Source organism: Astatotilapia calliptera, chromosome 16, assembly GCF_964374335.1.
Source record: "Astatotilapia calliptera chromosome 16, fAstCal68.1, whole genome shotgun sequence".
In the NCBI taxonomy this organism is placed as follows: domain Eukaryota; kingdom Metazoa; phylum Chordata; class Actinopteri; order Cichliformes; family Cichlidae; genus Astatotilapia; species Astatotilapia calliptera.
The window spans coordinates 25,345,672-25,372,017 of NC_137437.1; the positions used below are offsets into that span (position 1 = coordinate 25,345,672).

A 26,346-nucleotide genomic window follows, 5' to 3' on the forward strand; every position below is an offset into this window, starting at 1 on the left:
CAGGTAGGAGGGCTCTGGGAAGTCTCTCCTGGAAGACAGTCTGAAAAGGTGGAGGTCTGCACTGAAGAGAAGGGGAATGAAAGTCAGCAGAAGCAGGACAGAACACATTTGAAGGGGTAGGTGAACATGCGAGGAGTAGAAATAGTGACGGTAGATGAGTTTCAACAATCAAACTAAAGCAATGTATAGGTGCACAAATGAGGTGAAGAAGAGAGTGCAGCAGGGTAGAGTGGGTGGAGATGAGTGCCAGGGGTAATTTGTGACAGGATTGCAGCAACAGTGAAAAGGAAGATTTACAAGATGCCACTGAGCTCTGCTGTGATGTATGGTTTGGAGATGATGGCACCGACAAAAACATAGAAGGAGCAGAAGTCGCTCAGATTTTTACTGGGAGAAACAAGAGGAAAATGTCAATATAAATCAGTAGTTTTATCTGAAAATGACATGTTGCCTCCCAGGAAGTGAGTCATGTTTACCAGTGAATCAAATCATGTGCAAATTTAAATCATTTAAAACAGAGTACATGGTAGTCTATATCTTACAATAAACACGTGATTTAAGAACACAAATCTTTCATTCCAAAAACCTAACCTGAGCAGAAGTCTGCACTTTAACAAACGTAATTAATTGGGGATTTGCTTTGCGGATATTAAAAAACCTGCATGTATAACCTTTAAATTCACCAAAGAATGACTCCATTATATTTGAAATATCAGCTGTAATTGCTCCAGTGCGTTCCATCAACCACCACTAGCGCATCTCATATTGAGACTATTACTCTCTGTCAACTCAGACTTGCTCTGGAACAAAGAAATGAGACAAGTTTATACAAAACACAGGGGGGGTGGGGGGTTCAGTACTTCATGTGCCATCCAAACTTAATATGCTTCAGTTCTTTTTGTTTATTGCCATTAAACCATTTTACAGTCACAACCTCTCTTGGCAAGAGTGACACTCACTTTTATATGGAAAAATGGGTTTATGATCTCCAAAAAAAGAACAATTTGCATTTTGGAAAACAAAAAATATGGGTCAGAGACTTAAAACATACACAGCTTTAAATCAAAGTGCTTATGACAAATAAAATACAAACACTTCATTGTATTACTAATAAAGAAAGCATGTCTCCAGTTATAATCTGAGGTAAACCAGGGTGGAGCTGCTGTTTTCATGTACTTTTGAAGTTTAAGCAAATCTTTCAAAAAGAAGAAAAAAACCCAAACAGAATCCAGGGAAAGTGTTGAAATAGTGAAGGAGAAGGGATGTCATCTTGAATAAGTTTCTGCAGACCAACACGATGAGAATTGTATTATTTAATGTTGTGGAGGATCGATCTAAGGTTCAGGCAGAGGAAAGCGTGTGTGTTTTTGGTTTTGTGATGCAGCTCTTCTATTTGGAGATGCAGGGAGGAAAGTTCAAACAGATGATGGTTCTTCCTGGAAAAAGTTGAAAGAAAATGAAAAACAAAGTGTTTGTCTCTACCTGCTGTGAACAAAGTCCATTACTGTGCTGTTTCAAATTTCACATTATGTCTCTAGCCTCCAATGTTGCATATCAAAAATACAAATTAGTGCTCCATGGCACAACATAAGACGTTTTGGGACATTGTTTAGGTTGTTTGATTAGACTGCTAATATGCTAAATGCTAGCAAACATATCCCTTAAAATCTAGTAATGTGAAAAGGTCTTGCGCCCACCCCTCATTTCTTTATATCTTTTAAGGAAAATGGGAGCTGAAAGCGATTTAATAAAACCTGTAAATGTACATGAAAACAGGGTCTAAGAAGCAAATTTAGCGTTTACAACATTCTAACAAGCTTAAAAATCAATATTTGTTATGACCAAATGTATTATTCGACACAGCCTGAGCTTTTATAGCCAAGCTTTGTTGTAATTTCTTTCAGTTATCTTCGGTAATAGTTCTCCAACATTAAATGCGCTTCTTGAAGCACAATCAAAGCTCTTCTTTGGATGTTGGCGGCATTTTGTTCCATTCTCTGTCAAAATGATCCCACACCACTTCAATAATGTTGCGGTCTGGGCTCTGAAGAGGCCAGTGCATAACTGACAGTGTTTGATTGTGTCACTTTCTATTGAGGTGTACTTTTAGTACACTGGCAGTGTATTTGGGATCACAAGCTAAAATGCAACCCCAAACCATGACAAAGCTGTTATACCTTCCTCCCAACCTACTTCATACAGACTCATGATGATTTGAACCAAACATTTCGAATTTTGAAATGAGAAATTTTATGAAAGACTCCATAAAACTTTTGCTACTGATCTCCAACCCAATAAATAAAAGAAAACATTCCTCTAAAAAATGGTGCAGTATTAGGACTGGACTGAAAAAGAGTGAAAGAGCATCCAATATCCAGGGTAAAAACAAAAAGCTGTGACCTGAAGCTGTGCAAAGGATGAACAAATCCATGTTGAAAATGCAAAGACAAATCTCGTGTATTCCTGGAGTAAGTCGTGACAATCCACAAAATAAATGTTGCAAAACATGTTCACTTCCACTAAATCTTCTATTCAAATGCTGATTGGCTATTAAATATTTCTATTCATGAAGTCAAACGTAAACACATGAATCCAAGCAGGCAGGTAGTTTTTAGCCACGCCCAGAGAAATGCTTCCATGTTTAATATGGACATCACTGTGTCTACCTGATGTTGGAGAGCTTCTGCAGAAGGATGGAGAACTTCTCCAAAGATGGGAGGTCCAGATGAGGGTTTTTAAGAAGCAAGAAGGATGTTTGGAAAAACTCTTCACAGCTACATGCATCCAGAAAGGAATTTAAGTAGCCTATGAGCACAACAACAAAAGCAAAGAGAACAGGATATTATCAAGGCAATCAATTCTGATGATCTGCAACACATTTTATTCAATGTCAAAACTTCTAAAGAGATGGGAATTATCAGCTTAATTTTGCCAGCAAGAAAACTACACGAACACACCAACAAACCATGAATAACACAGAAAAACAGGAACACATATGCTGGTCAGAGTGTCTCTTAGAACATTGTATTTCCATATTGTCACTTTTAACTTTTAACTTTGACCTCAAACCTCAAACATACACAAACTCACACAGGGAGATGAAACAAAGGACAAAAACACCAGTGCTCACAGATGGGAGCTGTAGATCTCTTAAATTAATAACAGCAAACGTTGACCTTAAAATGAAGACGATTTCGAGTAAACAAACATTTGTTTCTGCTAAAAGTCACATTCCCGCTCCTTGAAAAAGTAGCTGTTTGTTAAAACACACATGCAGCGAGGGAATACAATCTGAGCAACAGAGGGACTTTTTTTGGCTGGTGAAGCAGCGCCACTGGCATCAAATCACAGCGGAAGATGGATGGGGAAGAATAGCACCGGGCTTAGATAAGAAAGGATCAGACAGATAGAAAGATAATATGACAAAGATAAGAAGGGAAACATGGATTGGTCAGTCTTTTTCCAACAATATCTTACCCTCAAAATCACTATGGATAACTATGGTAAAATGAATACTACTGGTATTCATTTTACAGCTTATAGGTACATTTGACAAATTTCAAATTTAAGCATTTTTAAACTGCCTTTAACTCCAGACTTTTAATGTAAGCTTAAACATGGCCCACACAGACAAACATAATCCACCAGTGAAGCAGAAGGTACAAGGCTCCAACTAATTATATGTTTCAATAAGACAATTATTTTTAATATAGTCAAATCAAATGTAGAATAAACAGTGTTATCACCAAAACTCCCCAAGGTCCTGTTATTTAAAGCTATGCTGGGTTAATAGTTGAAAAGATTGAGTTACTGGTAGGGAATGTGACTACCTCTGTACAAGAAGAGGCGATTTGACCACAGATGTTTGGTACATTTGTGTATAAATGGACCTTTTTACATTTTTTAAAAAATTTTTTTATTGCTAACCTTAAGGTGTAAACCTTTCCCCCTCTTCCTCAGCCCTTTTCCATCTCCCCTCATTACTGCTTGTAAAACAGAATAATTAGCAAGTCTCGCAAGGCTTACAATCCCCTTGAAACACACAAATATCTGCACACACATACAAACACACAGACCTCAGTCCCCAGTCGCCTCTGGCATATGGTCCTGCTGTTTATTAGTATGCAGCAGTTTAAATGATACGGCTCATAACCCTGCTGAACTCACCCTTCCATGAAAACACACTGCAGCTGGTATCTTAACCTTGTCCACCTCCATCTACTCTTTTGTCTTCCAATAAGTAAGACAGAAAGTGGTAGGGGTCCAAGGTTTTATGACCACAATTTCCAGATCTATTGCCTGACCACTAGTTATGATTGATCTAAGTTCAGAAAAAAACAAAAAAAAAACAACGTAATTTTTCACATGTGGTTTTTATGTGGGGAATATATGGAGTGATACACCAGGAGGGCTGTTTTAACTCAAAGAAAATTGTGATATTCAAAGCAGTCTATAAATCAGGGCTAGCAAAGTAATCACAGCAGCTTTGTCAATCAAAACCAGTTTTTAGGCAATATGAATTATACAGTTTTAAAATTGGCTCATAAGCTGGATAAAACTTGAACCATCCATTTAAAAAGTTGTTTTCAAAGAAGTCAGCAGAATCTAAATAAAAGAGAATGCAATATGTTTTAAAAAATGAACTCTACATTTTATTGGAAATGGTGAAAACATAAATGTGCTTATTTTAAATTGAATTAAAATAACCTTTTTAGAAAAGTCAGGAGAGGGACTTCTTTACCAATGTGTTGCATCACTTCTTTTTTTTTTTTTTTTTGCTTAAAGCCTTTGGGAACAGAAAAGACCAACTACTACCATCTCGAAACATGTTTTATACACAAGCTTCCTGTGTTGTTTCCTCCAACTGTAATGAACAAATTGTACACTTTTAGAAAACTCATCCTATAATAGTAATAGGAAAAAGCACTTTCTATATGAAAAACAGTTGTGGTCAGAGGTTTACATACACTCATCTTGGACATGAATTTCATGGTAATTTGAGTCTTTCAACCCCTACTAGCATTTCGTTAATTGTCCATCAGGACCCCTGACCACTCTTTTTGGACTTTTTGGACATTTAATTGGATCGTTTTACTGGGACAGACTCTGCTTTAAAGCATAATCCATAAATTTTCAACACGGTTGACAATGGAGCTTTCCAGCAGCTGAAAATGTGCATGCTTTATCCATTCCAAAACCAATTTTGATGTGTGTTTGCGATCATTGTCATGTTGGAATACCGAGACACGTCCAGTTTTAAATGTGTAGCTGCTGAGTTCAGAAGAAGTTGAAGAATTCGGATGTAGCCCTAATTTTCATGATTTCACCCACTTCCTAAAATGTACCAGTACCACTGACCACACAACAGCCACAGAGCATGATACCACCACCACCATGCTTGACAGCTGGTACAGTGCTTTTTGAAAGCCTGATATTTACTGAGGTCTTTAGTGCCTTCTTTGTTGGCCAATACCCTCTCAAGTCCAATATAAAACCAACTTTACTGTGGACAGGGGCACTGGTGTTCCAACAGTTTCCAATTCCTTCCAAGCTTGAGCCTTGGTTGTTCCTGAGCCTCATCTAAGGGTAAAAATTTAGGTGTTCTCTCCAAGACCTTGGCAAATTGGTGACACATCTAAACAACTCATATTCAATTGTTTAGAAATGGCTTCAAGTGCCCTTCCCAACTTGTGTAAATCTATTGGTCAATCAATTAGTAAAGCTGGTAAAGAGAAACTACCAGTTATAGTCCATCATGATCACTATTGAGATGTTAAAAGGCCTTAAAAGATTGAGCCAGTATATATACACACACTTTTGACTCTGTGTGGATTAGAGAGAGAAAAAAAAAAGACTTGTATTATTGCTTTTTAAGCACTCAGTCTTTGTTAAATAATTAATTGTTTACCATTATTATGGGATGTCCATACAGGAAGTCATTCTTTCACTGGGCATTGGTTTGTAGATAATTATTGGTCCTGGACATTCCAAGGTCCAGTTGCCTAGGTAACTCTCTAATGTCTTTACCACCCTGTAACATTTCAATCAACAGTCGCCCTCACTATGATTAGTAGTTACTTTAAAGTTTCACCTTGAAGTTCAGAAAAGTTTCACTCAGAACATGCTCACTTTGGGTTTGTCTGTGGTTATTTTGCTTGTCATTGCTTGGAGTTGGTGAATGCCAGTGACGGTCTATGGTTTCATGTTGCTGCCCCTTGCTTCCCTTGTGAATGTTCTTTTAAAATATAATTGCTGATACCTTTAAAGAAACTATTCTGGATTAAGAAAAACAAAAACAACACCCCAAACAAATCAAGGACCACCTCAAACAGCATTAAACTGTCAGATAACAGAGCATCAATAGATTTTAATATCTTCTAACATTGTGCAAATACCAAGTATCTTAGATTTAAAAATGTTTTCAATCGTGAAATTGTTTTTGTTATCACTGTAGTGTAAGGTACAATCATTTAAATAAATAGACTACAGTTATTCACATTAACAGATAGTATTCATGTATCAAAAACCTCTTCATAAAAAGATTTGACAGTTTTGTGGAAAAATATGAATTAATGACAGATAGTCAGTATGGGTTCAGAAACAACAGATCAACAGCTTTGGCACTGATAGATTTAATGGAAAAGATAACGGAATGTATGGATAATAAGAGGTATGCGCTCTGAGTTTTCTTAGATCTAAAGAAGGCGTTTGATACTGTTAATCATGAAATTCTATTAAAAAAACTGGAAAAGTACGGGTTTAGGGGAGTGGTTTTGGAATGGTTAAAAAGCTATGTAGGGAATAGGCAACAATATGTACAAATAAATGAATATAAATCTAATTTGATGGATATAGCTTGTGGAGTACCTCAAGGTTCAGTACTGGGTCCAAAAATGTTTATTATGTACTTAAATGATATCTGCAGAGTATCGGAGATTTTAAAGTTTGTAATATTTGCAGATGACACAAATATACTGTGTTCAGGTGTGGAGTTGCCACAGGTTTTGGAAATGATCACACAGGAATTAACGATATTAAAGAAGTGGTTTGATATAAATAAATTATCATTGAATCTAGATAAAACCAAATTTATGTTGTTCGGAAACCAAAAGAAAAACATCAAAGTAGAAATATGTGTTGACAATGTATATTTAGAAAGAGTAAATGCAATAAAATTTCTTGGGGTGATCATTGACCACAAGCTCTGTTGGAAGCCACACATTACTTATGTTCGGGGGAAATTGGCACGGGGCATTGCCGTCCTGGGGAAAGCAAAGCATATGTTGGATCAGAAAGCACTGCACATTTTATACTGTGCTTTACTACTGCCATATATGAGCTACTGTGTAGAGGTCTGGGGAAACACATACAAAAGTAACACACAAACAATAACTACAATACAGAAAAGGGCCATTAGATTAATAAATAATGTAGGGTACAGGGACCATACAAATGCACTCTTTGTCAAAATGCAAGCTATCAAATTCCAAGACTTGGTGAAGCTTAAAACAGCGCAGATAATGTATAAAGTAAGAAATAAACTGCTTCCCAAAGAAATCTGTAAATTGTTCATAGAAAGAGAAGGTGGGTATAACTTAAGAGGGAGATGGAATTTAAAAATACAAAGTGCTAGAACAACTTTAAGAACTATGTCTATCTCAATTGCAGGAGTTAAATTATGGAACAGTCTAACAGAAGAAATAAAAGACAGTCAAAACATAAAACAGTTTAAAGTAAAATATAAAAACCTAATTTTAAATAAGTATAAGAATGAAGAAAACGGGGTTAACCCAGGACGGTAATGTTGCTGGAAATGGTGTTGCGGTTCTTTTTTGTTTTTTTTGTTTTGTTTTGTTGTTTTTCCATAACTTGTGTATCTGCAAATATACACATTCTGTATTTTTCATATGAAAGAAACTATACTGTGGTGGGGCTTGCTAATTTCTTGTTTTGATTTATGTATGTTATGTTTTGTTTTACTTCATATGTTTCATATGTTGTTTGTTTAATTTAAGACAAAAAAAATTAAATGAATGAGAGGTAAAACTTGAGGGGGTAGGGACAAATAAGTAAATACTTCAGCCTACTCCTTTTCAAACAAATAATGGAATGATATTTTGTAATGATTGTGAAGGCACATGTTTGAAATGTTTGAAATAAAAATGAACTGAACTGAACTGAAATTCCCACTTTTTAATTATTTCCTAGGGTGTGTGATACCAGTGACTGAATGGTAAATGGACTGGTTCTCATACAGTGCTTTTTAACTCTGAGAACTCAAAGTGCTCTATATAAACTTGCCTCATTCATCCATTCATACAAGCACTTTATTTCTATGCTTTTTCTACCCAAGTGCTTTCTATCTAACATTCACACATATTCATACTCTGATGGATGCATCAGAGAGCAACTTGGGGTTACTACCATGCCCAAAAACATTTGGCATGCAAAACGTCTTGCTACTCAATGCAAATCTACTACTACTACTGCTACTCAGCAGGCACACGTATCAACATTCATGAACTGATCAGCATTGACCCTTTTAGGTTAAATGTACCAGAAGGACGCTGCAGAAACTGTGAGTCACCACATTATATTCACTAAAAATAGGAAAAATAAAATTACAATGGAAGCCAAAGCCTTTTACTGTAAGCCTGTCTTTGCTCTGAGCTGCATTGGGAAAGGGGAAAAAAAACAAAAAAAAAACAAAAAAAAAAAAACACGCCATAACCATTTATCTAAAAGTGTTTACCACAAAACAAGCCTACTTACAGGACTCCTCACTGAGTTTCATCAGAATGTCTATAGGCATGTTGAGCCCTGTGCGACTCCCCTGAAGCACTGAAAGCAGCCTCTGCACTCCTCCATAGTGGATGAACAGCCCTCGATTCTCCTCATTCATCAGTTCTATATAGAGACTTTCAAGTGCCTGGGACAGCACATCAGCTGCAAATGACAAGAGTAAAGTAGAAACAGTCAAAAACACTCCAGGTGTCTAGATGAAAATGACACATTTCTTTCAGTTGAAATTATAGTCTTAAAATATATAAAAATAATATGTTGTTTTGTTTTGTTTTTTACATTTAAAGTAGCTGTTTTTGTTATTTTAATTTTTTTCCCCCAATAATTTTAAAAATAATAATAACAATTATATTTAATGGTATTACTAACGATTTTTAATATATTTACATACATACATACATGTTTATCATGTTAAAAGGGTAACAGTGGAAGATCTCATTGAATTTTGTTTGAAGGTTTCCACGTGTTCATTTCAAGCTCGGAGACCTCTCGGTAGCCTAGCCCCCACCATTTTCATTGTTTTTTGTTCTTGCTGAGAATTATACATACATAAAAACAGCTTGTACAAACTGTAAAGTTAATTAAAAGAAAACAAAACAACATGCAAATGTTTATAAGTCTTGGGATATTGTATTGAGCCTCATACAGAGAGGTCCAGTGAACAGCTACAAAATGCACTTCAATCACATCTTTGCTGTTATAAAATCCATTGTTGTACAAAAACATAAAAATTCTGTATTTGTCCAAATACTTATGGTTCTAACTGTATGATTACTTATTTGAGGTTACTCACTGAGGCAGAGACCTTTCTTAGTGTATCCCTTTGCATTAGATGCATTACACATGGAAAGTACTCATTCACCAGCTGTTTCCTATCTTCTCCCACTTAACTCACAACTTTCCACTGTACTTTGGATGTAATGGCTACAGTCCTCTGACAAAGTTATTTTCAGATTTCCAAAAGCTTCATATTTTACCTGACATATGATAAAGGCCAAGCTTTGTTAGTTTAAGTGCCTGAGTTTGGTATATATAAAAATGAGCAATTAGCAAAGGAGAAGAAATATCTCTTTCTTACAGTCAATTTGGCTCCTCAACAATCCACAAGGAAAAAAAAAAAAAAACTAAACCTGGTAGGCAGATTGACAGAAAACAGTCTGCACTGATGTGCTGAGGGAGCCCTCGAGCAGACGGAAGGTCATTTTAGAAAAGAGTTTCATAAAATATGTCAGGATTTGTCAGGTTTGTGGGCTGAACTCAGAGAGCCAACCAAGATTTATAGTGTGGAAGGGCAAAGAGCTCCTTGCCTCTTTAAAATATTTGCACGTAACGGAAGAGGGCCAAGAACCTAAAGCAATGCTAGCAGCTCTGTGATCTCAGGATTTTCCTTATCAAACCCAGCCGAGAGTTTAGATCCAAAACTATCACTCACTGTCAATATATAAACTGTGGATGGAAGAATAACATGTTAGTGTAACATGATGCCAATATCCTAACGTTTAGCAAGAAATGTTTACCATCCTACTGTCTTAGTTAAGCTTTGTTTAGGAACAAACAGAAATCGTGTAAACCCATCCAGCAGTTTAATATTTAAGTCTGCACTCAGACACCAAACCCTGACCCAGGTTCAACTATATAGAGCCAGGCATATCTTCTAATTATCTCAGAAAAGACAGTAGTTACTTATATTTTTTTCTCTTTCTTATTTTACTGGTTGCGAAAATTGTCACACTTATTTCTCTGAGCTCTGATGGGCTGAGACGCTAACCGTGTCTGCACTCGGAACTGAGCTGTTAGTGATGCATATGTAGTAGAAGTATAACTTGAAAGAAAAAAAGCTTTTAAACCTCATTTAGGACCAAAAATGTCAAAGTTTTATGTATTTTTTGTATCATTCATTTCCTTGGAAAATTAAATGTGACCACTGATTCTATATATGCAGATTTTATATCCTAGTGACCAGTCAGTTAAAGTTATCGCTCTCCATTCATCTTTGTTTAAAAATAACATTCAAAATAACTGTCCAGCATTGTTAATGACATAGCTGCTGAGTGCTGACACTTGCTTCTAAAAGGAAACTTCAGGGCTGGCTACCTCTGAATGGCAATGGATAACAACTGGTGTGCCTAACAATGCTTTAGACTGCAGTACTGCTTTACAATACAACACAATTTTTGCAAAGGAAGTCAACTCAAAGACAGTATTATATGTTGTTAAGGTAATTGATGATAATAAATATCATGTCTTTGGTACTTCTAATCATGACAGTGAATGCAGTCTACCAAACATGTCCATTATTTAATCTCTGCATTTATTTCAAAGTATGGTCCCATGTTTTAAATCAGAGCATAGCATCAAGTCAGTTATACTTCCAGAATATTGATCTGGTCATTTAAGTAGCAGAGCGGGGTTGTTAATCAGTCTCACCTGCTTCGGTGTTAATGGCATTAACAGCAGATGCACTAGAGCAGGGTTGGGCAATTCCAGGCCTCGAGGGCCGGTGTCCTGCAGGTTTTAGATCTCACCTTAGGTCAACACACCTGAATCACATGATTAGTTCATTACCAGGCCTCTGGAGAACTTCAGGACATGTTGGGAGCTAATTTAGCCATTTAAATCAGCTGTGTTGGTTCAAGGACACATCTAAAACCTGCAGGGACACCGGCCCTCGGGGCCTGGAATTGCCCACCCCTGCACTAGAGACACAATAATTGGGCAAAACAGTAATGGTTTTACAGGTGGAGGCCTCTGCCTTTTTTCCCCAACCATCTTTTTAATGTATTTTCTCATTAGTTTTGCATTTGGCTAGGGTTAGTCTCACTATTGGTAGCATGATGAAGTTGCACAGATAGTGCAACTCCTTCTAGGATGGCACATCAATATGTCCCTATTGCCAGAAGATTCACTGTTGCTTCCAGCACAGTCTCAAGAGCATGGAGGAGACTCCAGGAGAAAGGCAGTTACTCTAGGAGAGCTACATAGGGCTGTAAAAGATACTTAACTCATCCGCAAGAATGGTATCTGCTCCTCTGAGGAAGGAGGGACATGATGAGCACTGCCAGAGCCCTAAAAAATCTCCAGCAGGCCACTAGTGTGAATATTTTTGACCAAACAATCGGAAACAGACTTCATTAGAGTAGCCTGAGGGCCTGACTTTCTGTATTGGGTCCTGTGCTCACTGCACATACATACATATATATACACATACATACATATATATACACATACATATACACATACATACACATACATACACATATACACATACATACACATATACACATATACACATATACACACATACATATATATACACGTGTTTTCATTAATACCTTGTGTGATGGTGCTGAAGATAATGAGGACAGAAAGGATCCGTGTATGAGGACAAGGGCTTCGGTAAAGGGGCCAACTTCCAGCTGCTTCAGAGCATTTCATAGGGTGATCTGAATCTTCTGCAGGCTTTGACACTTCCTCTCCTATCCATTGCAGAGTAGCAGATGGTGCTACATGCTAGGCAAAATATACAGAAACACACACTCAGATGCTCTGGCCATTGCGCAATATTAGCAACTGTGCCTGCAATCATTCACTTTTGTTATATAACTGTCAAAACAGAAATTACATGCCTACAATGATCTTCATCAAATGCTAGTGTATAAAATACAAGGTCAGCCTGACAGGGAGCCAGCAGGCTTCTTCTGCAACTTTTCCATAACTGATGGATCTAATAAATCAGCACAGTAAACTACAGCTACTATCCAAGATTTATGTATTTTGAAAGCTGAAGAGCTGGTGGTCTTTCCCTTTCCCCAAGGTCTCCACTGGTTCACCAAGAACCCTCATCTTAAAGTCATCTCTGTTTCTCCATCTATGTGTTTTGGCTCAAAGCCAGTTGGTATTCATCATATAAAGGGAACACGTTATTTAGCAATAAGGAAGCAAGTGGTTTAACGGGCCCAAGCTCCCTGTAGCAGGACTAGTGACAAGGACTTAAGGCTGGAAGATTGGACACGGTAGAAAGTAAGTGGATAAGGACAGTTGGTGTAGGCTGAACCCAAGCTCATAGCTGGGACTGAGGCCAGATGACTGGCAGCTGGTAAGGACTTCATACGAGCATGAAAATTGCAGTCCAAGTCTGCAAATGGGATTGGGCCACGGTTTAATAATGTCTCACATTCAGATAGCAATTGCTGATATACAATGTTTGTTATCTAGGACTCTTGAGGGGCTTGTGGCCAGATAAGGAGAAGGACACACACCCTTATCAGAGCCACAAAAACGGCGACAGCCTGCTCAAATGTCTAGACTCTGTCTGACACACATACAGGCAGGGGACTTCAGAAAACCAAGCATCTCATGTAAACACAAGATGAAACTCGACAGGACTACCAAACAAGAAAGCCTTCCTTAGTGTGAAGGGAGATGTAGCGATAAAGTGGATATCCCCCGCTTGAAGTCGATGTGTACCTCTGATGTGTGGGGAGGGAAAAACTGTGTCAACTTTAGAGCCAGCCTCATGTTTTGAAATGAGGTCCAGCAGCTTTCTGCTAGCAGAATAACACTCAGCTTTATAAAGGCTGATGAAATATGAATGAGCCAGGCCACAGAATTACCTGCATCTTGTTATAGATTGTAATCTCACCCTGCTGTGTTCTTACTTTCTAAAAGCAAAGCTTATCTAGTAACAGGAATAACACTGCTGCTGAAAAGTGTCCAGAAGCAATGTTTTAGGAATAAAGCGGCTGTTACTTAGATTAATGTCCTTTCAGGCAGCTATGCGGGAGATTTAGTTTTTAAACAGTGGCAGATCATATAAACAAGATGCAGCCCATTTTGTCTTTCTTGCAGAAAAACAAACCATCCCCCCTGAAGGTCACTGTCTTGGCATCGTTTTTTCAGCACTGGCTTGTTTGCTCACAGTGAACACACGCTTAAAATTTTCATGAAAAAGAATAGTGACTGTGTTAGACTTTGTTTATAATGATCTCAGCCAGAGCTTAAATAGTCATAGCGTAACATTTCTTTCAACAACCCAACAAGAACATTTCCTAATAAATATCATGCATGGCCAAAGGTTTAATTATTATTATTTTTAGCTGAATTCCGGTAAAAATGTCATGCTCCACATGTCCATAATATAATACAGTAAGTTCCTTGGTGCATCTAAAAATTACCTGCTCTAAAAACACAGCTTGCTCACAGAAATAATATTATCTTTACCTGCCTGCTGTTGTCCAAGTGTCTCAAAGCAGAGTAAATGAGGCGAAGCAGGTTGAGGAGGAGCTTAGGTTCTGACAAAGGAGTGTGATGAAGCTGGTCTGCTAATAACGGGAGCACCTAAGAAACCCAAGATAAGTTATGTCTAATCAAACTCTGTCCGTGTCTCATCATCTCCTGCTTTTTTGTTGTTGTGACACCAACTGTGTGTGTTGGAATAGAGCCGGGAAGAAATGCAAAGATCAGAGCAAAGCTGCATTGAGCACACCACCTTGAGGAATCTTTCGCTGAGCAGAACCTCTGAACACCGGCCTACACCTTCCACTTTGTTTTCTGTTACATCAAGCACCCACTCCAGCAGAAAGGATATGAGCTTCAGTGGAGAGGGAGTTACGCTGCCCTGAAGGAAGAAGGGTGAAAAATAAGTTACAGTTGCTGTGTTTATTAGACCTCTCCCAGCTCAAATATAATGCAAAGAAAAAGTGTTAAAAAAGAAAATAAAGCAATAAAAGTTTGACAAAACCAGCTTTCTCAGCAGGGATATAACTGTATCCAACTCCGTATATCTATCTTCATCAATAGCAGTGATGATAACTTAACATAATCACAAACTATGATTTATCATGTCAGTTGGAAGTATGCGTGTGGTTTGTGGAGAAGGGCTGTTGTACCATTTCCTTTCCGGGTATATGTAAAGAGCAGTGTTAGTGTTTGTCTAACCACACTAAACCACATGCAGCGTTTTTCACTAAACACATTAACGATAGATTAAGTAACATGGCTGTAATTAGAGGAAATCTGTAAATCCTGCTGATTGGTAGTACATTTAACTGTTAAACAAACAACCCCCCCGGTCCCACTCCCACACACAGAGACGCACGCACACACACAGAGACACACTCTGAGTAGATGAAGTACCTTGTTGTTGGGTTTTCCAGAAGCTGTTGCTTTCTCCTTGTTGCATGGCTTAAAACACTCGGTACTCTTAATACTCCCTTTGTTGCAGCTTCTTGTTGCTAAATTGTGCTCATATTTCCTCTTAAAATAATAATAAAAAAAAAGCCAAAAAAAGTAAATGTCAATATCTGTTTTGTCTATTTACTAAAGATAACAGATATCAGAATGGCCTCCTTTATTCAACTCTCATTATTTAGATGCTGAAAACTGATTGTGAGACTAAATGTCACAACTTTAAGGCTTTTCATATAAAACATGAAGGAACGGCCTTTTCTGCACTGATATATTTGTTGTTACCTGAAGATTTTCAAGCCGAGCCTGCACCCTCTTGGATTGGCTCTCCAGCCTCTTATTTCGTTCACCGATCTCATTCAACTGTTGATTTGAAAAAAGAAAAAAAAGACAATGACTATCAGTGCGCTGTTGCAATATAAATTCCCCAAAAGCACTTAGATCAACAAAACAAGTGTAGACAAAGCAATCCTAATACACTGTCGTATTAGTGAACTTCCAGATATCTTATGTTGTAGCGCCCTCCTCTGGATCAACAAGCTACTGGCTTGGTAAGAAAACTTTAACTTCATTTTTGGGAACATTTGAATGGTAATTTTGAAGATGCCATCATCTTCATTTTGAATATGACATTCAAAAGTTGGAAATAATCATGCTTATGAAATGTTCAGACCTAGATTAGAAATTTTACAAATGCAACCAATTCCAACCTGCTTCTTCATGTTATCATTGAGCTCCTTGATTGTCTCGAAATTGCTTTTAAGCCTCTTGTTTTCTTTGTTTCTCTCTCGAAGAAGGTCCTGCAGCCGGCTCAGTTCATGCTGGTGTTTCTGGTGATATGCACACATAACTGAACATTCACACAAAATGAAGATAGCAGTGACACCTTATGGAATAATCCATGACCTGTAAGTGCATGGATGGTTATGTAGAAGGTGGAAGGAAAGGGAACTATGTGTGGTGAAGAACACGTCCCTTCTTTTTAATGTAATATGATGTTTTATTCGTGTCAAACCTCCTCTATAGTCACAATGCGACTGTGGACCATCTCTTTCATCCCAGCCAGCTTCAGCAAAGCCTCTTCTTGCCGTTTTAGCCTCCTTTCTCTCTCATGCAATTCTCTCTCCCGCTGCTGCTGATTTTGTCGCTCTGCCTGTGAACACACAAATGCATGCTGAGTCTACAGCTTCAGCACAACAAAAACTGAAATACCTAACATGCCATGTTTGTAAGGTTTCTTCATTTTAATTGATTGAGCAATTCTGGACATAGAGCTTTATTTATTCTATTATGAGAGGAAGAAATATGTGTAAACCTTTAGCTGTTTGTGTATGGTCATCATTTCATGGTAAATCTTGACTAGTGCAAAGGAAGATGAGTCACATGAGTTGGGAAACTGGAAATCCCACTGCAGCTCTCTGTCACTCTCAGCTTCCTGGGACCCAGAGCTACCATCCAGATAGGAAGGCAAGGTCACATCTGGACAAGAGTATCAAGTTATTAAAAGAAAACTTTAAATCAACTTAGGATATAATTTCAGCTTCTGAGTGAAGCAGAAAACATTTGCCTTGGCAACAAAGTGGACTACTACCTGTGAAACACACATACCCATTTCTGTAAACAGCACCTGAGACTCCTGAAGTGGGACTACTGTGGAGTCTGCACTCAGGTCCTCATTGCTGCCATGCAAACTACAACTGTGCCAAATTAAACCAAACACAACCACATACAGGTTTTGCTCAAAGAAGTCATCATTAACATGCAAACACTTCCATGGTGTTACTGATCACTTACTGCTCAGGATGATTGGCGACTGCTTTGAACAGTTCATGCAAAGCTCTGTTGTAGCATTTCAACTCTTTGGACCCACCAGTCAAAACAAGTCTTTGTGCAAAGTCTAAAAAAAAAAAAATATTAAAAATAATAATTCTAGTCATTCAATAATTTCTTTAATTTGTGTAGCACTGTCCGTACATGTGATGTGGCAAGTGCAATATGTGGTCTAACTTTAGAAATGTGTCCAAAATGGAAAAACTAGCTCTCAGTGAGATTTTATATCAGCAATTGGCAATTTGTATTCTCAAGGGCCCACATGAGATTGTTGTAGGCGGCCGCACTAACGAGCTGAACTCAATTCTGCTAAATATGAATTTTAGCTCTTTATAAGCTTTCCCATGAATGCCTCCAGAGCAGTGCCAGTTTCCCATGTGACCCTTGGGAAAATCAACCGCCCACTCCTGTTTTAGAGTTTCAGTAATTTGCTTAGACCAGTTCAATGTTTTTCAAAACACAAAATTTTTTGCAATGGGACAATTGCGCTTGAAATTTCTTTTAAAGAAAGCTGGGCTACCAGCTGCAGTAGCTCTATATACTTTGTTTCACTTAAAAAACAAAAACAAGAAAACAAAAACAACAATGTAATTTCCCCAAGACTCTCTGAACTTTTGCATTTTGTTATGTACAGAACATTGCAACCCACTGTGTCAACAGTAGCATTTGGGGCTTGTTTTTAAGCTTTTCACCATTTTTAAAATAGAAAAAAAGCTATAATTCAATAATATCATGTTAACCAGTGAAGACAAATGTGGTGTGACGTGCAATATTTAATAAATATATAACGCTTAAAGATCTGTTGGAACCCAAAAGGGCATGTGACACCCAGACTACACTTACCATCACTGGTTCCTGTGGTAGTTCCCTTTGGAGGTAGAACCTTAAAGACAGTGCAACATGTTTTAGAACATAGGTGCAAAAAGACAAAATGTCATATAACTATTTGTCAAATAACGTGGCGACTACTCTTACACGAAGCCTACATACACAGCTGGTAAACCAGAAATACAGAGGCTCGGTGTTCAACTAGCTACACGTTAACCTAGTCTGTTTCTTATGAATTTAGATACAGGGATGGGAGACCAGATATTAATGATTTAAACGCGTAGGTTAACGTACATTTAACCAGTAGTAACTATGTAAACAAGCTTGGTAAACGTCGGTCGGAGAACAAACAGAAGAATGGACAGGCAACTTTTGCACAGGGTAGCGTTTCCAAGATACTGCACCACAAAACTTAACTGTGTACTTCAAATTGTCAAACCTGCTTCCTCCTCTCCAAATATTGCTGCCCAGGCTTTTCCACTGTGTTATTCAAGTCGGCATCCTTGAAATGTTGGTTCATAGCTACTATTACTGTGATTAGAATCTTCCTCCTCTTCACTTTTATCCCACGAGTTTACGTAAAATAAAAAATAAAACCAACTTCCGGTTAAAACTTTCGAATTAAAACCTCTTCATATCATGGATAAAGGTACTTTTTCTGAGCTGGTATTCTGTAAAGTCGTAACATATTCGACATTACTGGTGGCATGTTGGAAAACTTCCTTAACCAACCGTGTTCGCTAACTTTAAAGCACCATCCAAAATTTGGCGGATGATTAATCACGTGATGCATTTTCTTCAACGCCACCAGCGCTGTTTAGTGGGGGACAATGGCGCCAGCTAGTGGCTTTTAAATGTAATCAATATGCAGACAGGTATAACAGCTGCAAGGAGCAGAGGCAGTGAAGGTGGATGAGTTTAAATACCTGGGGTCATCCAAGCAGGTGAAGGAGAGAGTGCAGGCAGGGAGGAGTGGAGAGGACAAAAGGAAGACCTATGAGGAGTCGCATGGATGTAGTGCTGAGGACATGCAGAGGGTTGGTGAAACAGAGGGGCATGCTAGGAATAGGGTAAAATGGAGGCAAATAATCCTCTGTGGTGATCTCTAAAGGGACCAGTCGAGAGAAGAAGAAGAAGAATATTGCTCCAAATAAAAAGAGAGAAGTACAGGACTATAAGTGACAGCAGGTGCGGAGGATGAATGTATGATTAGCATAGTCATCAGTGACTCTAATTTCTCCAGCAGTGTGTAGTCATTTGATCCACCCTTTCTGTGTTCACTAGTTTTAGGCTAATGCAAACAGTAAAGCACAATTTTTTCAGTAGCTTTTAAAAAAAAAAATCAACAAAGCTTATCAAAGTTGTTTTAATTCAGCAATTTAGTGTAATCGTGTATAAGTCAATCCTCTAAAGCCCTTCAAAAATCAAGTACATTTGACATAACTCCTCTCTTATTACTTGCCTTTAAATCGCAATATTTGGCTTAAAAAGCTAAATTTTATACAGTGTACGTTTCATCTAGATTCAGTTTTGGATTGCCTGAGGTGAGATCTCTGCGACTGATGGATGAAATCTTACCGGCTCAGTTACAGTGTAGTTACACCAATCAGCCACTAAGTGTCAGTGCTTCATCAAAGACAATAGACACCATCAGTCTTTAAGCTTGTCAAATCAGTGCACAACGTCAGACTGAGCAACTCAAACATCCCACTTTCACTTACAGTTCATTTACAGTTTTTCAACGGCTATCACAACATAAATATTTGTCTTTTATATTATTACTATCGGTGATAGCTTTGTTGCATGCATTCCCTAAAATCCTGAAAGGTCACCGAAAGCAGACACTGTGCAATACAAAACTTTACATTTTTAAACAACAACAACAAAAAATATTGCATATTGTTTTCTTTTCTTTTCTATCTGACTGTATGAGCTTTAAGAAATTAAAGCTCAGTAAATATGACGACTGAATAACAAATATCAGTTGAATTCTGTGGGTTTTTAATTGCAATTTTGTAATAAAGGTGTGAGAATTAAAAAAAATGCATAATGCATCACTATAAAGTCAATAAAAGTGCAGAGGTTAAAAAATAAAGATAAAAGAGAATCTTTATTGTGTATTTCCACAGATTAACCTTCCTGCAGCCCTTTAAGTACCCCTGTGACTCACAGTTTAGATTTTAGCCATTAGGCAGTGCCAAGTTTGCTTTAGACTTGAATAGTCTAAAATAGCCTTTAAGATTAATGTCCCCTCTCTCTGTTTGGCCAATTAGCAGCCTTCGCCATTAATACACATTCTCTTGATTCAGTCACTTTGTCCCTGCAGGCTTTTGCTTGATGCTGTGAGAAATTAGCCAGCACGCATAATAACACAGATCTTCATTAGAGCTTTTTCCTTTGTCCACTTTGTATGGAAATGACTCTTCCCATTATATTAATTGATCATAGACGTTCTTCATTCAGCGGTATTCTATCCATTTCGGCCAAAAAGAGACTGTATAAGGCAGTCAGTAGTGCGTGTAAATTTGTGAGTAGTTTTTGTTTGTGAAAGTTAAAGACTGCATAGTTGGGAGAAAAGTGCTCAGTACTTTAGTAATGTCCACTTTTGATTCATTTACATTCACTAAACAGTCCCCCCCCCCCCCCTATTTATGGATATTCTAACATCAACAGCTCTCATGGAAGCAAGCAGTTTGTACACAAATTTTATGAAGAGCAGTCATGAAATTCTGGGGACCCACTCAAGATACGATAATTGGGTTTCATTTTCACTAAACAGTGGGGCACTCATATAAAGAACAATTCTGCTCTTTATTATAGCAGAGTGTATGAACTCTCCAAGCTCATGTTTTAGCATGCGGCTCTATTTATTATTGGGAGGGAATATTTCTCTCTTTAGTGGGTGAGTGTAATGAGTGTGTGTGTGAGGCAGTAACAGATATAGCGCAGACAGTAAGAAAAGATGTGGCCAACATAAACACGTGTCACCCCATGGGACACAACTAGACAAAAGCAATCAGCTCTAATCATTGAATTACCAACATATTGCTGTGTTGTATTGCACAACCAATTATCTCCCGTCTCATGATACAAGGCAACGCACATAGACACCCAAGTACTCTCACACTCAATTAAAGTGGCGATGGCAGTGCTCTGCTGTGAAAATGATTGCTTTTCAATTGGCATGACTCGTTGAGTCCACAGAGCAGTATTATGTATGCTAATGCAAGCTGTAAAAATGGATTTGCAGTTCAGGGGGTGGACTCAGAGCAATTAGAGAGCCCCAGACAAGACACTGCTACCCAGGGCAAGCAAAGCAATTTTATGAGCTCTTCCATATTAAAAAATATATTTTTTTGAAACATTTATAGGGACACGCCTGTAAAAATGTGAAGGCCAGTAGATACTGTAGCAGTAGACTGATGCATAAAAGTAGCCTTTTCTTCAGTGGGAGAAGCATGACTTCTTCAGTCTCCTAGATAATTATCCAAGCCTAAGTTAGGGGTCAATGAGGAGTAATAACATATACATATGCTCTGGTCAGCGTGTTTTCAGTCATCTCCCAGCTCTCACATTAATTGGACTTGGAATAAGCATCTAACATGCACACGACCGAAAGATATGGCTCTTCAACTTTGAGCAGCAGCTCATTCTTAACTTGGAAAGAGCGATCCATTGTTCTCTATAAGAACATGTTCAACTCCAATGCACCCTGAAGGTCACATGTCAAATAAAGCCAGTGGAAGAAACCCAAAAAGCAGAGAGGAAACTCTAATGTTCTCAAACTGGAGGCTTGTCAGGCAGGAATGGTCGGCATGTATCATAAACCCAAAGTACTAAACACAAAACTCCCTAAGGAATGTGGTTGTAAGAATTCTCCATTTCCACAGAGCAGTCAAACCCACCCCTCGGTGGTGACCAGTTGGCCATTGGGCTCTTCTTTTTCACCCCAGTGTCCAAGCTTACACTCCACTTGAACTTTATGGCTATCTTTGCAGTTTCCGGCCTCACAGCGTTCCCACTGTGCCCCACAGGTAAAGGCCCAGCCGCCGGAAAATTGACAGTAAGTGTCTCTTTCTCTCTCACTACAAGTTGGGGCCAATGTCTTTCTAAATTGGTCATAGAGACAGATCATAAGAGGCTATCTTATCTTACCAATGTTGGGTTTTTTTTGTGACTAAGTTTGAAATATTCCCACCCTCGCAGACTGAAGATCAGTCCCCAAATTTGAAAATGTTAATCTACATAAAAAAGGAATCAAAAGATCACTTAAAACTGCAGCGAGCTATCTAAGACAAAAAGAGTTCAATACTTCTAAAGTATGACACTGAAATTAAAGTAAATAATTTATTCATAGCTGAGAAGGGTCAGTGATACTACTTCCTTGTCCAGCCCTATACATTTGCATTTGTCAGAACTACTGCAATCAGCAGCCATAAAATGCCCTGCAGGATTTATCCTTATAATAACTTCTACTATTTAAGAGCCTGTAATAGCTTTGTCAGGTTATATTTATTAGATTAATTTCTACAGATTTAATTGATACATGAATATTTTAATGTTTACCCCTTACTTAGTCTAAAAGGCTCTTGGTTTCTCAGGAAACCAGGAGGAAAAGTAAAGTAAATCCACTTCTGGGGAAGCCCCTCGATAGCCACTTTTTTGTAATGGAAATGCATGAAAATGTTTTAATTATTCAAAGGATTCATAGTTTATTCGGACTTTTACATTTGTCTAATCATTATGGTGCTGAAACTGAAATGGGATTTAGTGATTATAGTAAAGTAGGTGACGATAAATCTGGATAAAGTCGGGCAGAATGTTACAGTATTTCAGAGAAACTGCCTTTCATTGTTCTCGCTGTAATGCACTTCCACTGATACTTTGGAAAAGTCAGCGGTGTATAGGAGTAAGAATCATTTTTTCAAATAAAATGCGGGCACATTTAGCATATATCTGCATATAATGTTTGCAGATTACTTTCTTATATTCATTTACCTATCCATCAGCGACCACGTGCACAAACAATAATATTAATGTCCTATCATTCCTATTTAAAAAAACAAAAAACAAATCACAACACTGAATGATCCTCACCCCAAAGTGGGTATGTGCAACGTCACAAGCATACGCAGGAGATGAGTGGAAGGTGATCGGCCCCTTTAAAATGCTTTAATGATCATTTAAGTTGCGTCAAAGGCCCTTAAGTGTCAGTGGCCCTATTTTCCAGCAGAATGAATGGAGCCACTGTTAAACAGCTAGCCTGCCTTAGACAGCCTGTATAGAAACCGAATACATCAACACAGTCCGTGATAGTGAAGTTTGACCTCAACTCCCACTCACAAACATTCCTCTAAGTGTGTGTGAGTGTGGTTGTGCACCAGTGTTTTTGAACGCCTGATGCAGACATTAATATCTGATAAGTTTACAGCACTGTGCAAAAGTCATGAGCCTGTCTACATTTCTTTATATTTTGCTTCCAAGGAGCCTGACTTTGTTGTGGACTTGAGCAATAGTACCCCAGGCTTTCTAAAGGGCTGTCAGAGTTTTTCCTTGGACACTGGCTTCTTTTACCTGACTCGTTTCAGAAGATTTATTAAGCCACTCAACAGTGACCTAGAAATCATTCAAGCACAAGTGTGCCCTGCAAAGATTTGAGAAGACGGGATGATTAGAAAACAAAAAGTGGTAGGCCTTAAAAATCTATCGACAACAGATGAAGAGGATCTAAAATTCATGACTGCAAGAAACAGGGGAAAAAACTGAGAAATGACCTGACACGTGACCTTAGAGATGTATTTGACCCCTCAGTTTATCAATTTTTTCTGTTTAGCGAGAACTCATCAGAAACAGTTTTAGTGGATCTCCTGTTTTCCTTAAGGAAGGAAACAAACAAGATTTTCCTTAAGGAAGGCAGAAAAGGCAGACGTATGGCAACTGACACAAGACTGAACTGTAATCATTGGCAACAGGTGTTGGGAGGTGATGAATCCAAACTTGAAGTTTTTGGGTAAACTCATTGCCAGTATATACAGTGGAGGTCAGAAGAGAAATACAACAATGAGTCTCCACTGTCATCTGTAAAACGTGCATGCCCGTGCATTTCAGTCAGTAGTGTTGGGCCTCTTGTTGAAACTGATGGAATTGTGATTGCAGAAAGATGTAGTGAGATGCGATCGGCCACAGCTTCATTTTTCAGTATGACAATGAGCTCAAACATACTGTTACTGCAGTAAGGAAGCATACCTGGATAGAAAAACACACAATGGAACACTATCAATCATGAACTGGCCTCCCCAGAGTCCTCACGATTGTTGAAGCAATGTGTTCTTGAGAAAGAACAAAACAAAAGACCTCCAACATCCAAAGAAGAGCTTTGGGTGTCCTTCAAGAAGCCTGGAGAACTATTGGTGAAGATTACTTAGAGAAAGGACAAGGTTGCTTAAGAATAAAAGTGAGTATACTGAATATATCAAAATATCAAGAAATAAGGAGTGGCTCAAAGCACAAGACTGATTTTTATGTCAGAAAATCATTTGAAAAAATTAATAAACATTAATCATACTCTAATAGAGCTTATGTTTTTTACAGTGGTTAATAAAACATCCCACCCTATTTCTGGGGTGGAAGGGGGTGGGGGTGGATTTTATCTATATTAGACATAGTTCTGCAACTGCCCCACAAGCGACCAAATAAGTTGAGCAGATTAAGCCATCATATGTTTTAAACCAACTGATAAGGGAGCAATCTTAATGCACCCAATCTAACCACAAAATTAAATAGCTGCTCTCAGATTGATATTAAATTTTCATGGGTACAGGAGGCCTATTTGACATTTGATAAGGAGAGTTAGGGTGGGAGACTCCACTCCTTTCCCTTGTGGGCTCAATATTCACTCATTCAATTTAAAGCTGTAAAGTACATCCTTCTCTCCTCATCAGATTTAACTGCAGGCTGACCAGGTTTGTGACCGATGTATAGAATTATCACTGGCCCATAAATTAATTTAGGAAACAAGTCCTGCAGATATCTTAAAAACTTCCCTGTGTCAAAATCAAACCAAACCATCTTATGTCCTTTTTTGGAAATGTTCCAGAAGGAAGACAATTAAAGGGTTAGGGGATTATTGCTTTTACTATACTATTGGCACACTGCCTGATACTTCTGAGATGAAAGGAGGCTGTTACATCCACATCACTTACTGGATTAAGAATCTAATCTCAAATCTGACACTTAAAAAAGAAAATCTGATGCACTCTCCAGACTTCTGAGCAGAAATCCTCATTCGATTGCAGAGGTACTCTTGAGGAAGCCCCTAAAAACATGACTACACCAAACAAAAGAACATATATTACAAGTGATGATTATTTAATATGTGAGATAGTATTATTAAACAGAGGCTGAAGGACAAAAATAGCGAGAGTAAAGGATTGCAGAGGGAGTGTATCTATGAGAGAACCTTCATCAGCGACCCTGGCGATGCTGTAATTCCTGCAGGGTTAAGTCATGTGGGATGTTTCTGGGTAGTCTCAGGGCCCAGCAGCCCTTTTTTGGGAATGTCATGTTTTAACAACTCCAATGCCTTTTAATTCCTGCTTCTGAAAGTCTGTCTGGATGTATTGGAATGTGTGTGAGGCAGCAGGCCAGACGCTAGTGTTTGGAAATAAACTGTCTATCCAGTCTGATTGGCCTCGTTCTCAGGGACGTGGGAGCAGCAAGTCTGCCAATACGCAGCGCACTCATGCACGCATAGATAAACAAGGACGGAAACGCTTCCAAACACACCTTACAGCGACGCCTTTATTTTGCATTCCCATGTGCTCGCGCGCCCTAAAACATGCACATGTAGCCCTGTTGGACACACAAGATGAAACCTTTGGGATAATAATGACAACAATAAACAGTGCACAAAGACAGACAGACAGACACACAGAACATGGACAGTGCAGAAGCAAGGGAATACTTTGATCTGAGATCGAGTGTGTGTGTGTCTATGTTGAAAGAAGGGAAAGAGGCCGGCAGAACGGCTAATTCTTTTTTTTGTTAATATTATTCCCACAGCACTGCCTGATGAGCCTGATGGCTGCAATTGAACTGAGAGAAGCTCCTGGGAGACTGGTAGAGTTAATGGACCATATGTGTTCATATTATCGCGTGTGTGCGTGCGTGTATGTGTGTGTGTGTTTCTGGTTAAAAGGGAGGAGCAGTGGAGGAGTGTGATGAAATAAGCTACAACAACATAAAAGGAACGTAATTGTTCCCTGAAGGCACAGTGTTAGGAAAGTGACAAGAATAACTCAACCTCCCACATCTGAGAAAAGACACTGGCATCCAATAAGACTGAAGTTTTCTATTTTTACTTTTATTTTTTTTTAAAGGTTGAACAATGAAATGTAACTTAAAACAAAGAAAAATAAGGGACTGAGACTTGAGGAACAGGAAGCTTGTAAAAGAGCTATTTTGCTCTCTAAAATGGGATTTCAAATAGAACTATTTAAAACGGACATTTTTTGACCACAGTTGTTTTATCCTGCTCTTACTGACCTCAGTATGAGGCAAGAAGTGGAAAAATTCATTTATGGAGTAGATATGTGATTATGTTCTTATTATACATACATTACAGGTTTTTACAACTTCAGTCTTTCTATGGGGATCGTACTTTCACATTGTTTGACACTTAAAAAAAAAGATTTTAAATGA

General features: G+C 38.2%; 1 protein-coding gene across 3 annotated transcripts; it reads right to left on the minus strand.

Annotated features, from left to right (window-relative positions):
- Positions 1 to 882: 882 nt before the first annotated feature.
- On the minus strand, positions 883 to 18,435 carry ccdc138 (coiled-coil domain containing 138). Of its 3 annotated transcripts, XM_026145508.2 has the most exons (15): positions 18,086 to 18,428; positions 17,662 to 17,701; positions 16,783 to 16,885; positions 16,597 to 16,685; positions 16,304 to 16,467; positions 16,004 to 16,141; positions 15,699 to 15,818; positions 15,274 to 15,351; positions 14,938 to 15,057; positions 14,291 to 14,419; positions 14,023 to 14,139; positions 12,135 to 12,312; positions 8,773 to 8,946; positions 2,667 to 2,805; positions 883 to 1,436 (listed from the first exon to the last, which is right to left on the minus strand). In XM_026145508.2, the coding sequence occupies exons 1-15, from the start codon at positions 18,164 to 18,166 to the stop codon at positions 1,310 to 1,312; spliced, it is 1,797 nt and encodes a 598-aa protein (XP_026001293.2). In that variant the 5' UTR covers positions 18,167 to 18,428; the 3' UTR covers positions 883 to 1,309. The 3 variants fall into 3 exon arrangements, with proteins under 3 accessions (XP_026001293.2, XP_080146755.1, XP_080146756.1); XM_080290629.1 differs by lacking the exon at positions 16,597 to 16,685 and having other exon boundaries at positions 18,086 to 18,435; XM_080290630.1 differs by lacking the exon at positions 16,597 to 16,685 and having other exon boundaries at positions 18,064 to 18,414.
- Positions 18,436 to 26,346: the final 7,911 nt, after the last annotated feature.

Coding starts and splice junctions, on each gene's coding strand:
- ccdc138 (XM_026145508.2), bottom strand. CDS start 18,166: ATGAACCAACATTTCAAGGATGCCGACTTGAATAACACAGTGGAAAAG. Junction 16,686..16,782: donor GTCGCCAATCATCCTGAGCA/GTAAGTGATCAG, acceptor AATTTGGCACAG/TTGTAGTTTGCATGGCAGCA. Junction 15,058..15,273: donor CTCGGCTTGAAAATCTTCAG/GTAACAACAAAT, acceptor TATTATTTTAAG/AGGAAATATGAGCACAATTT.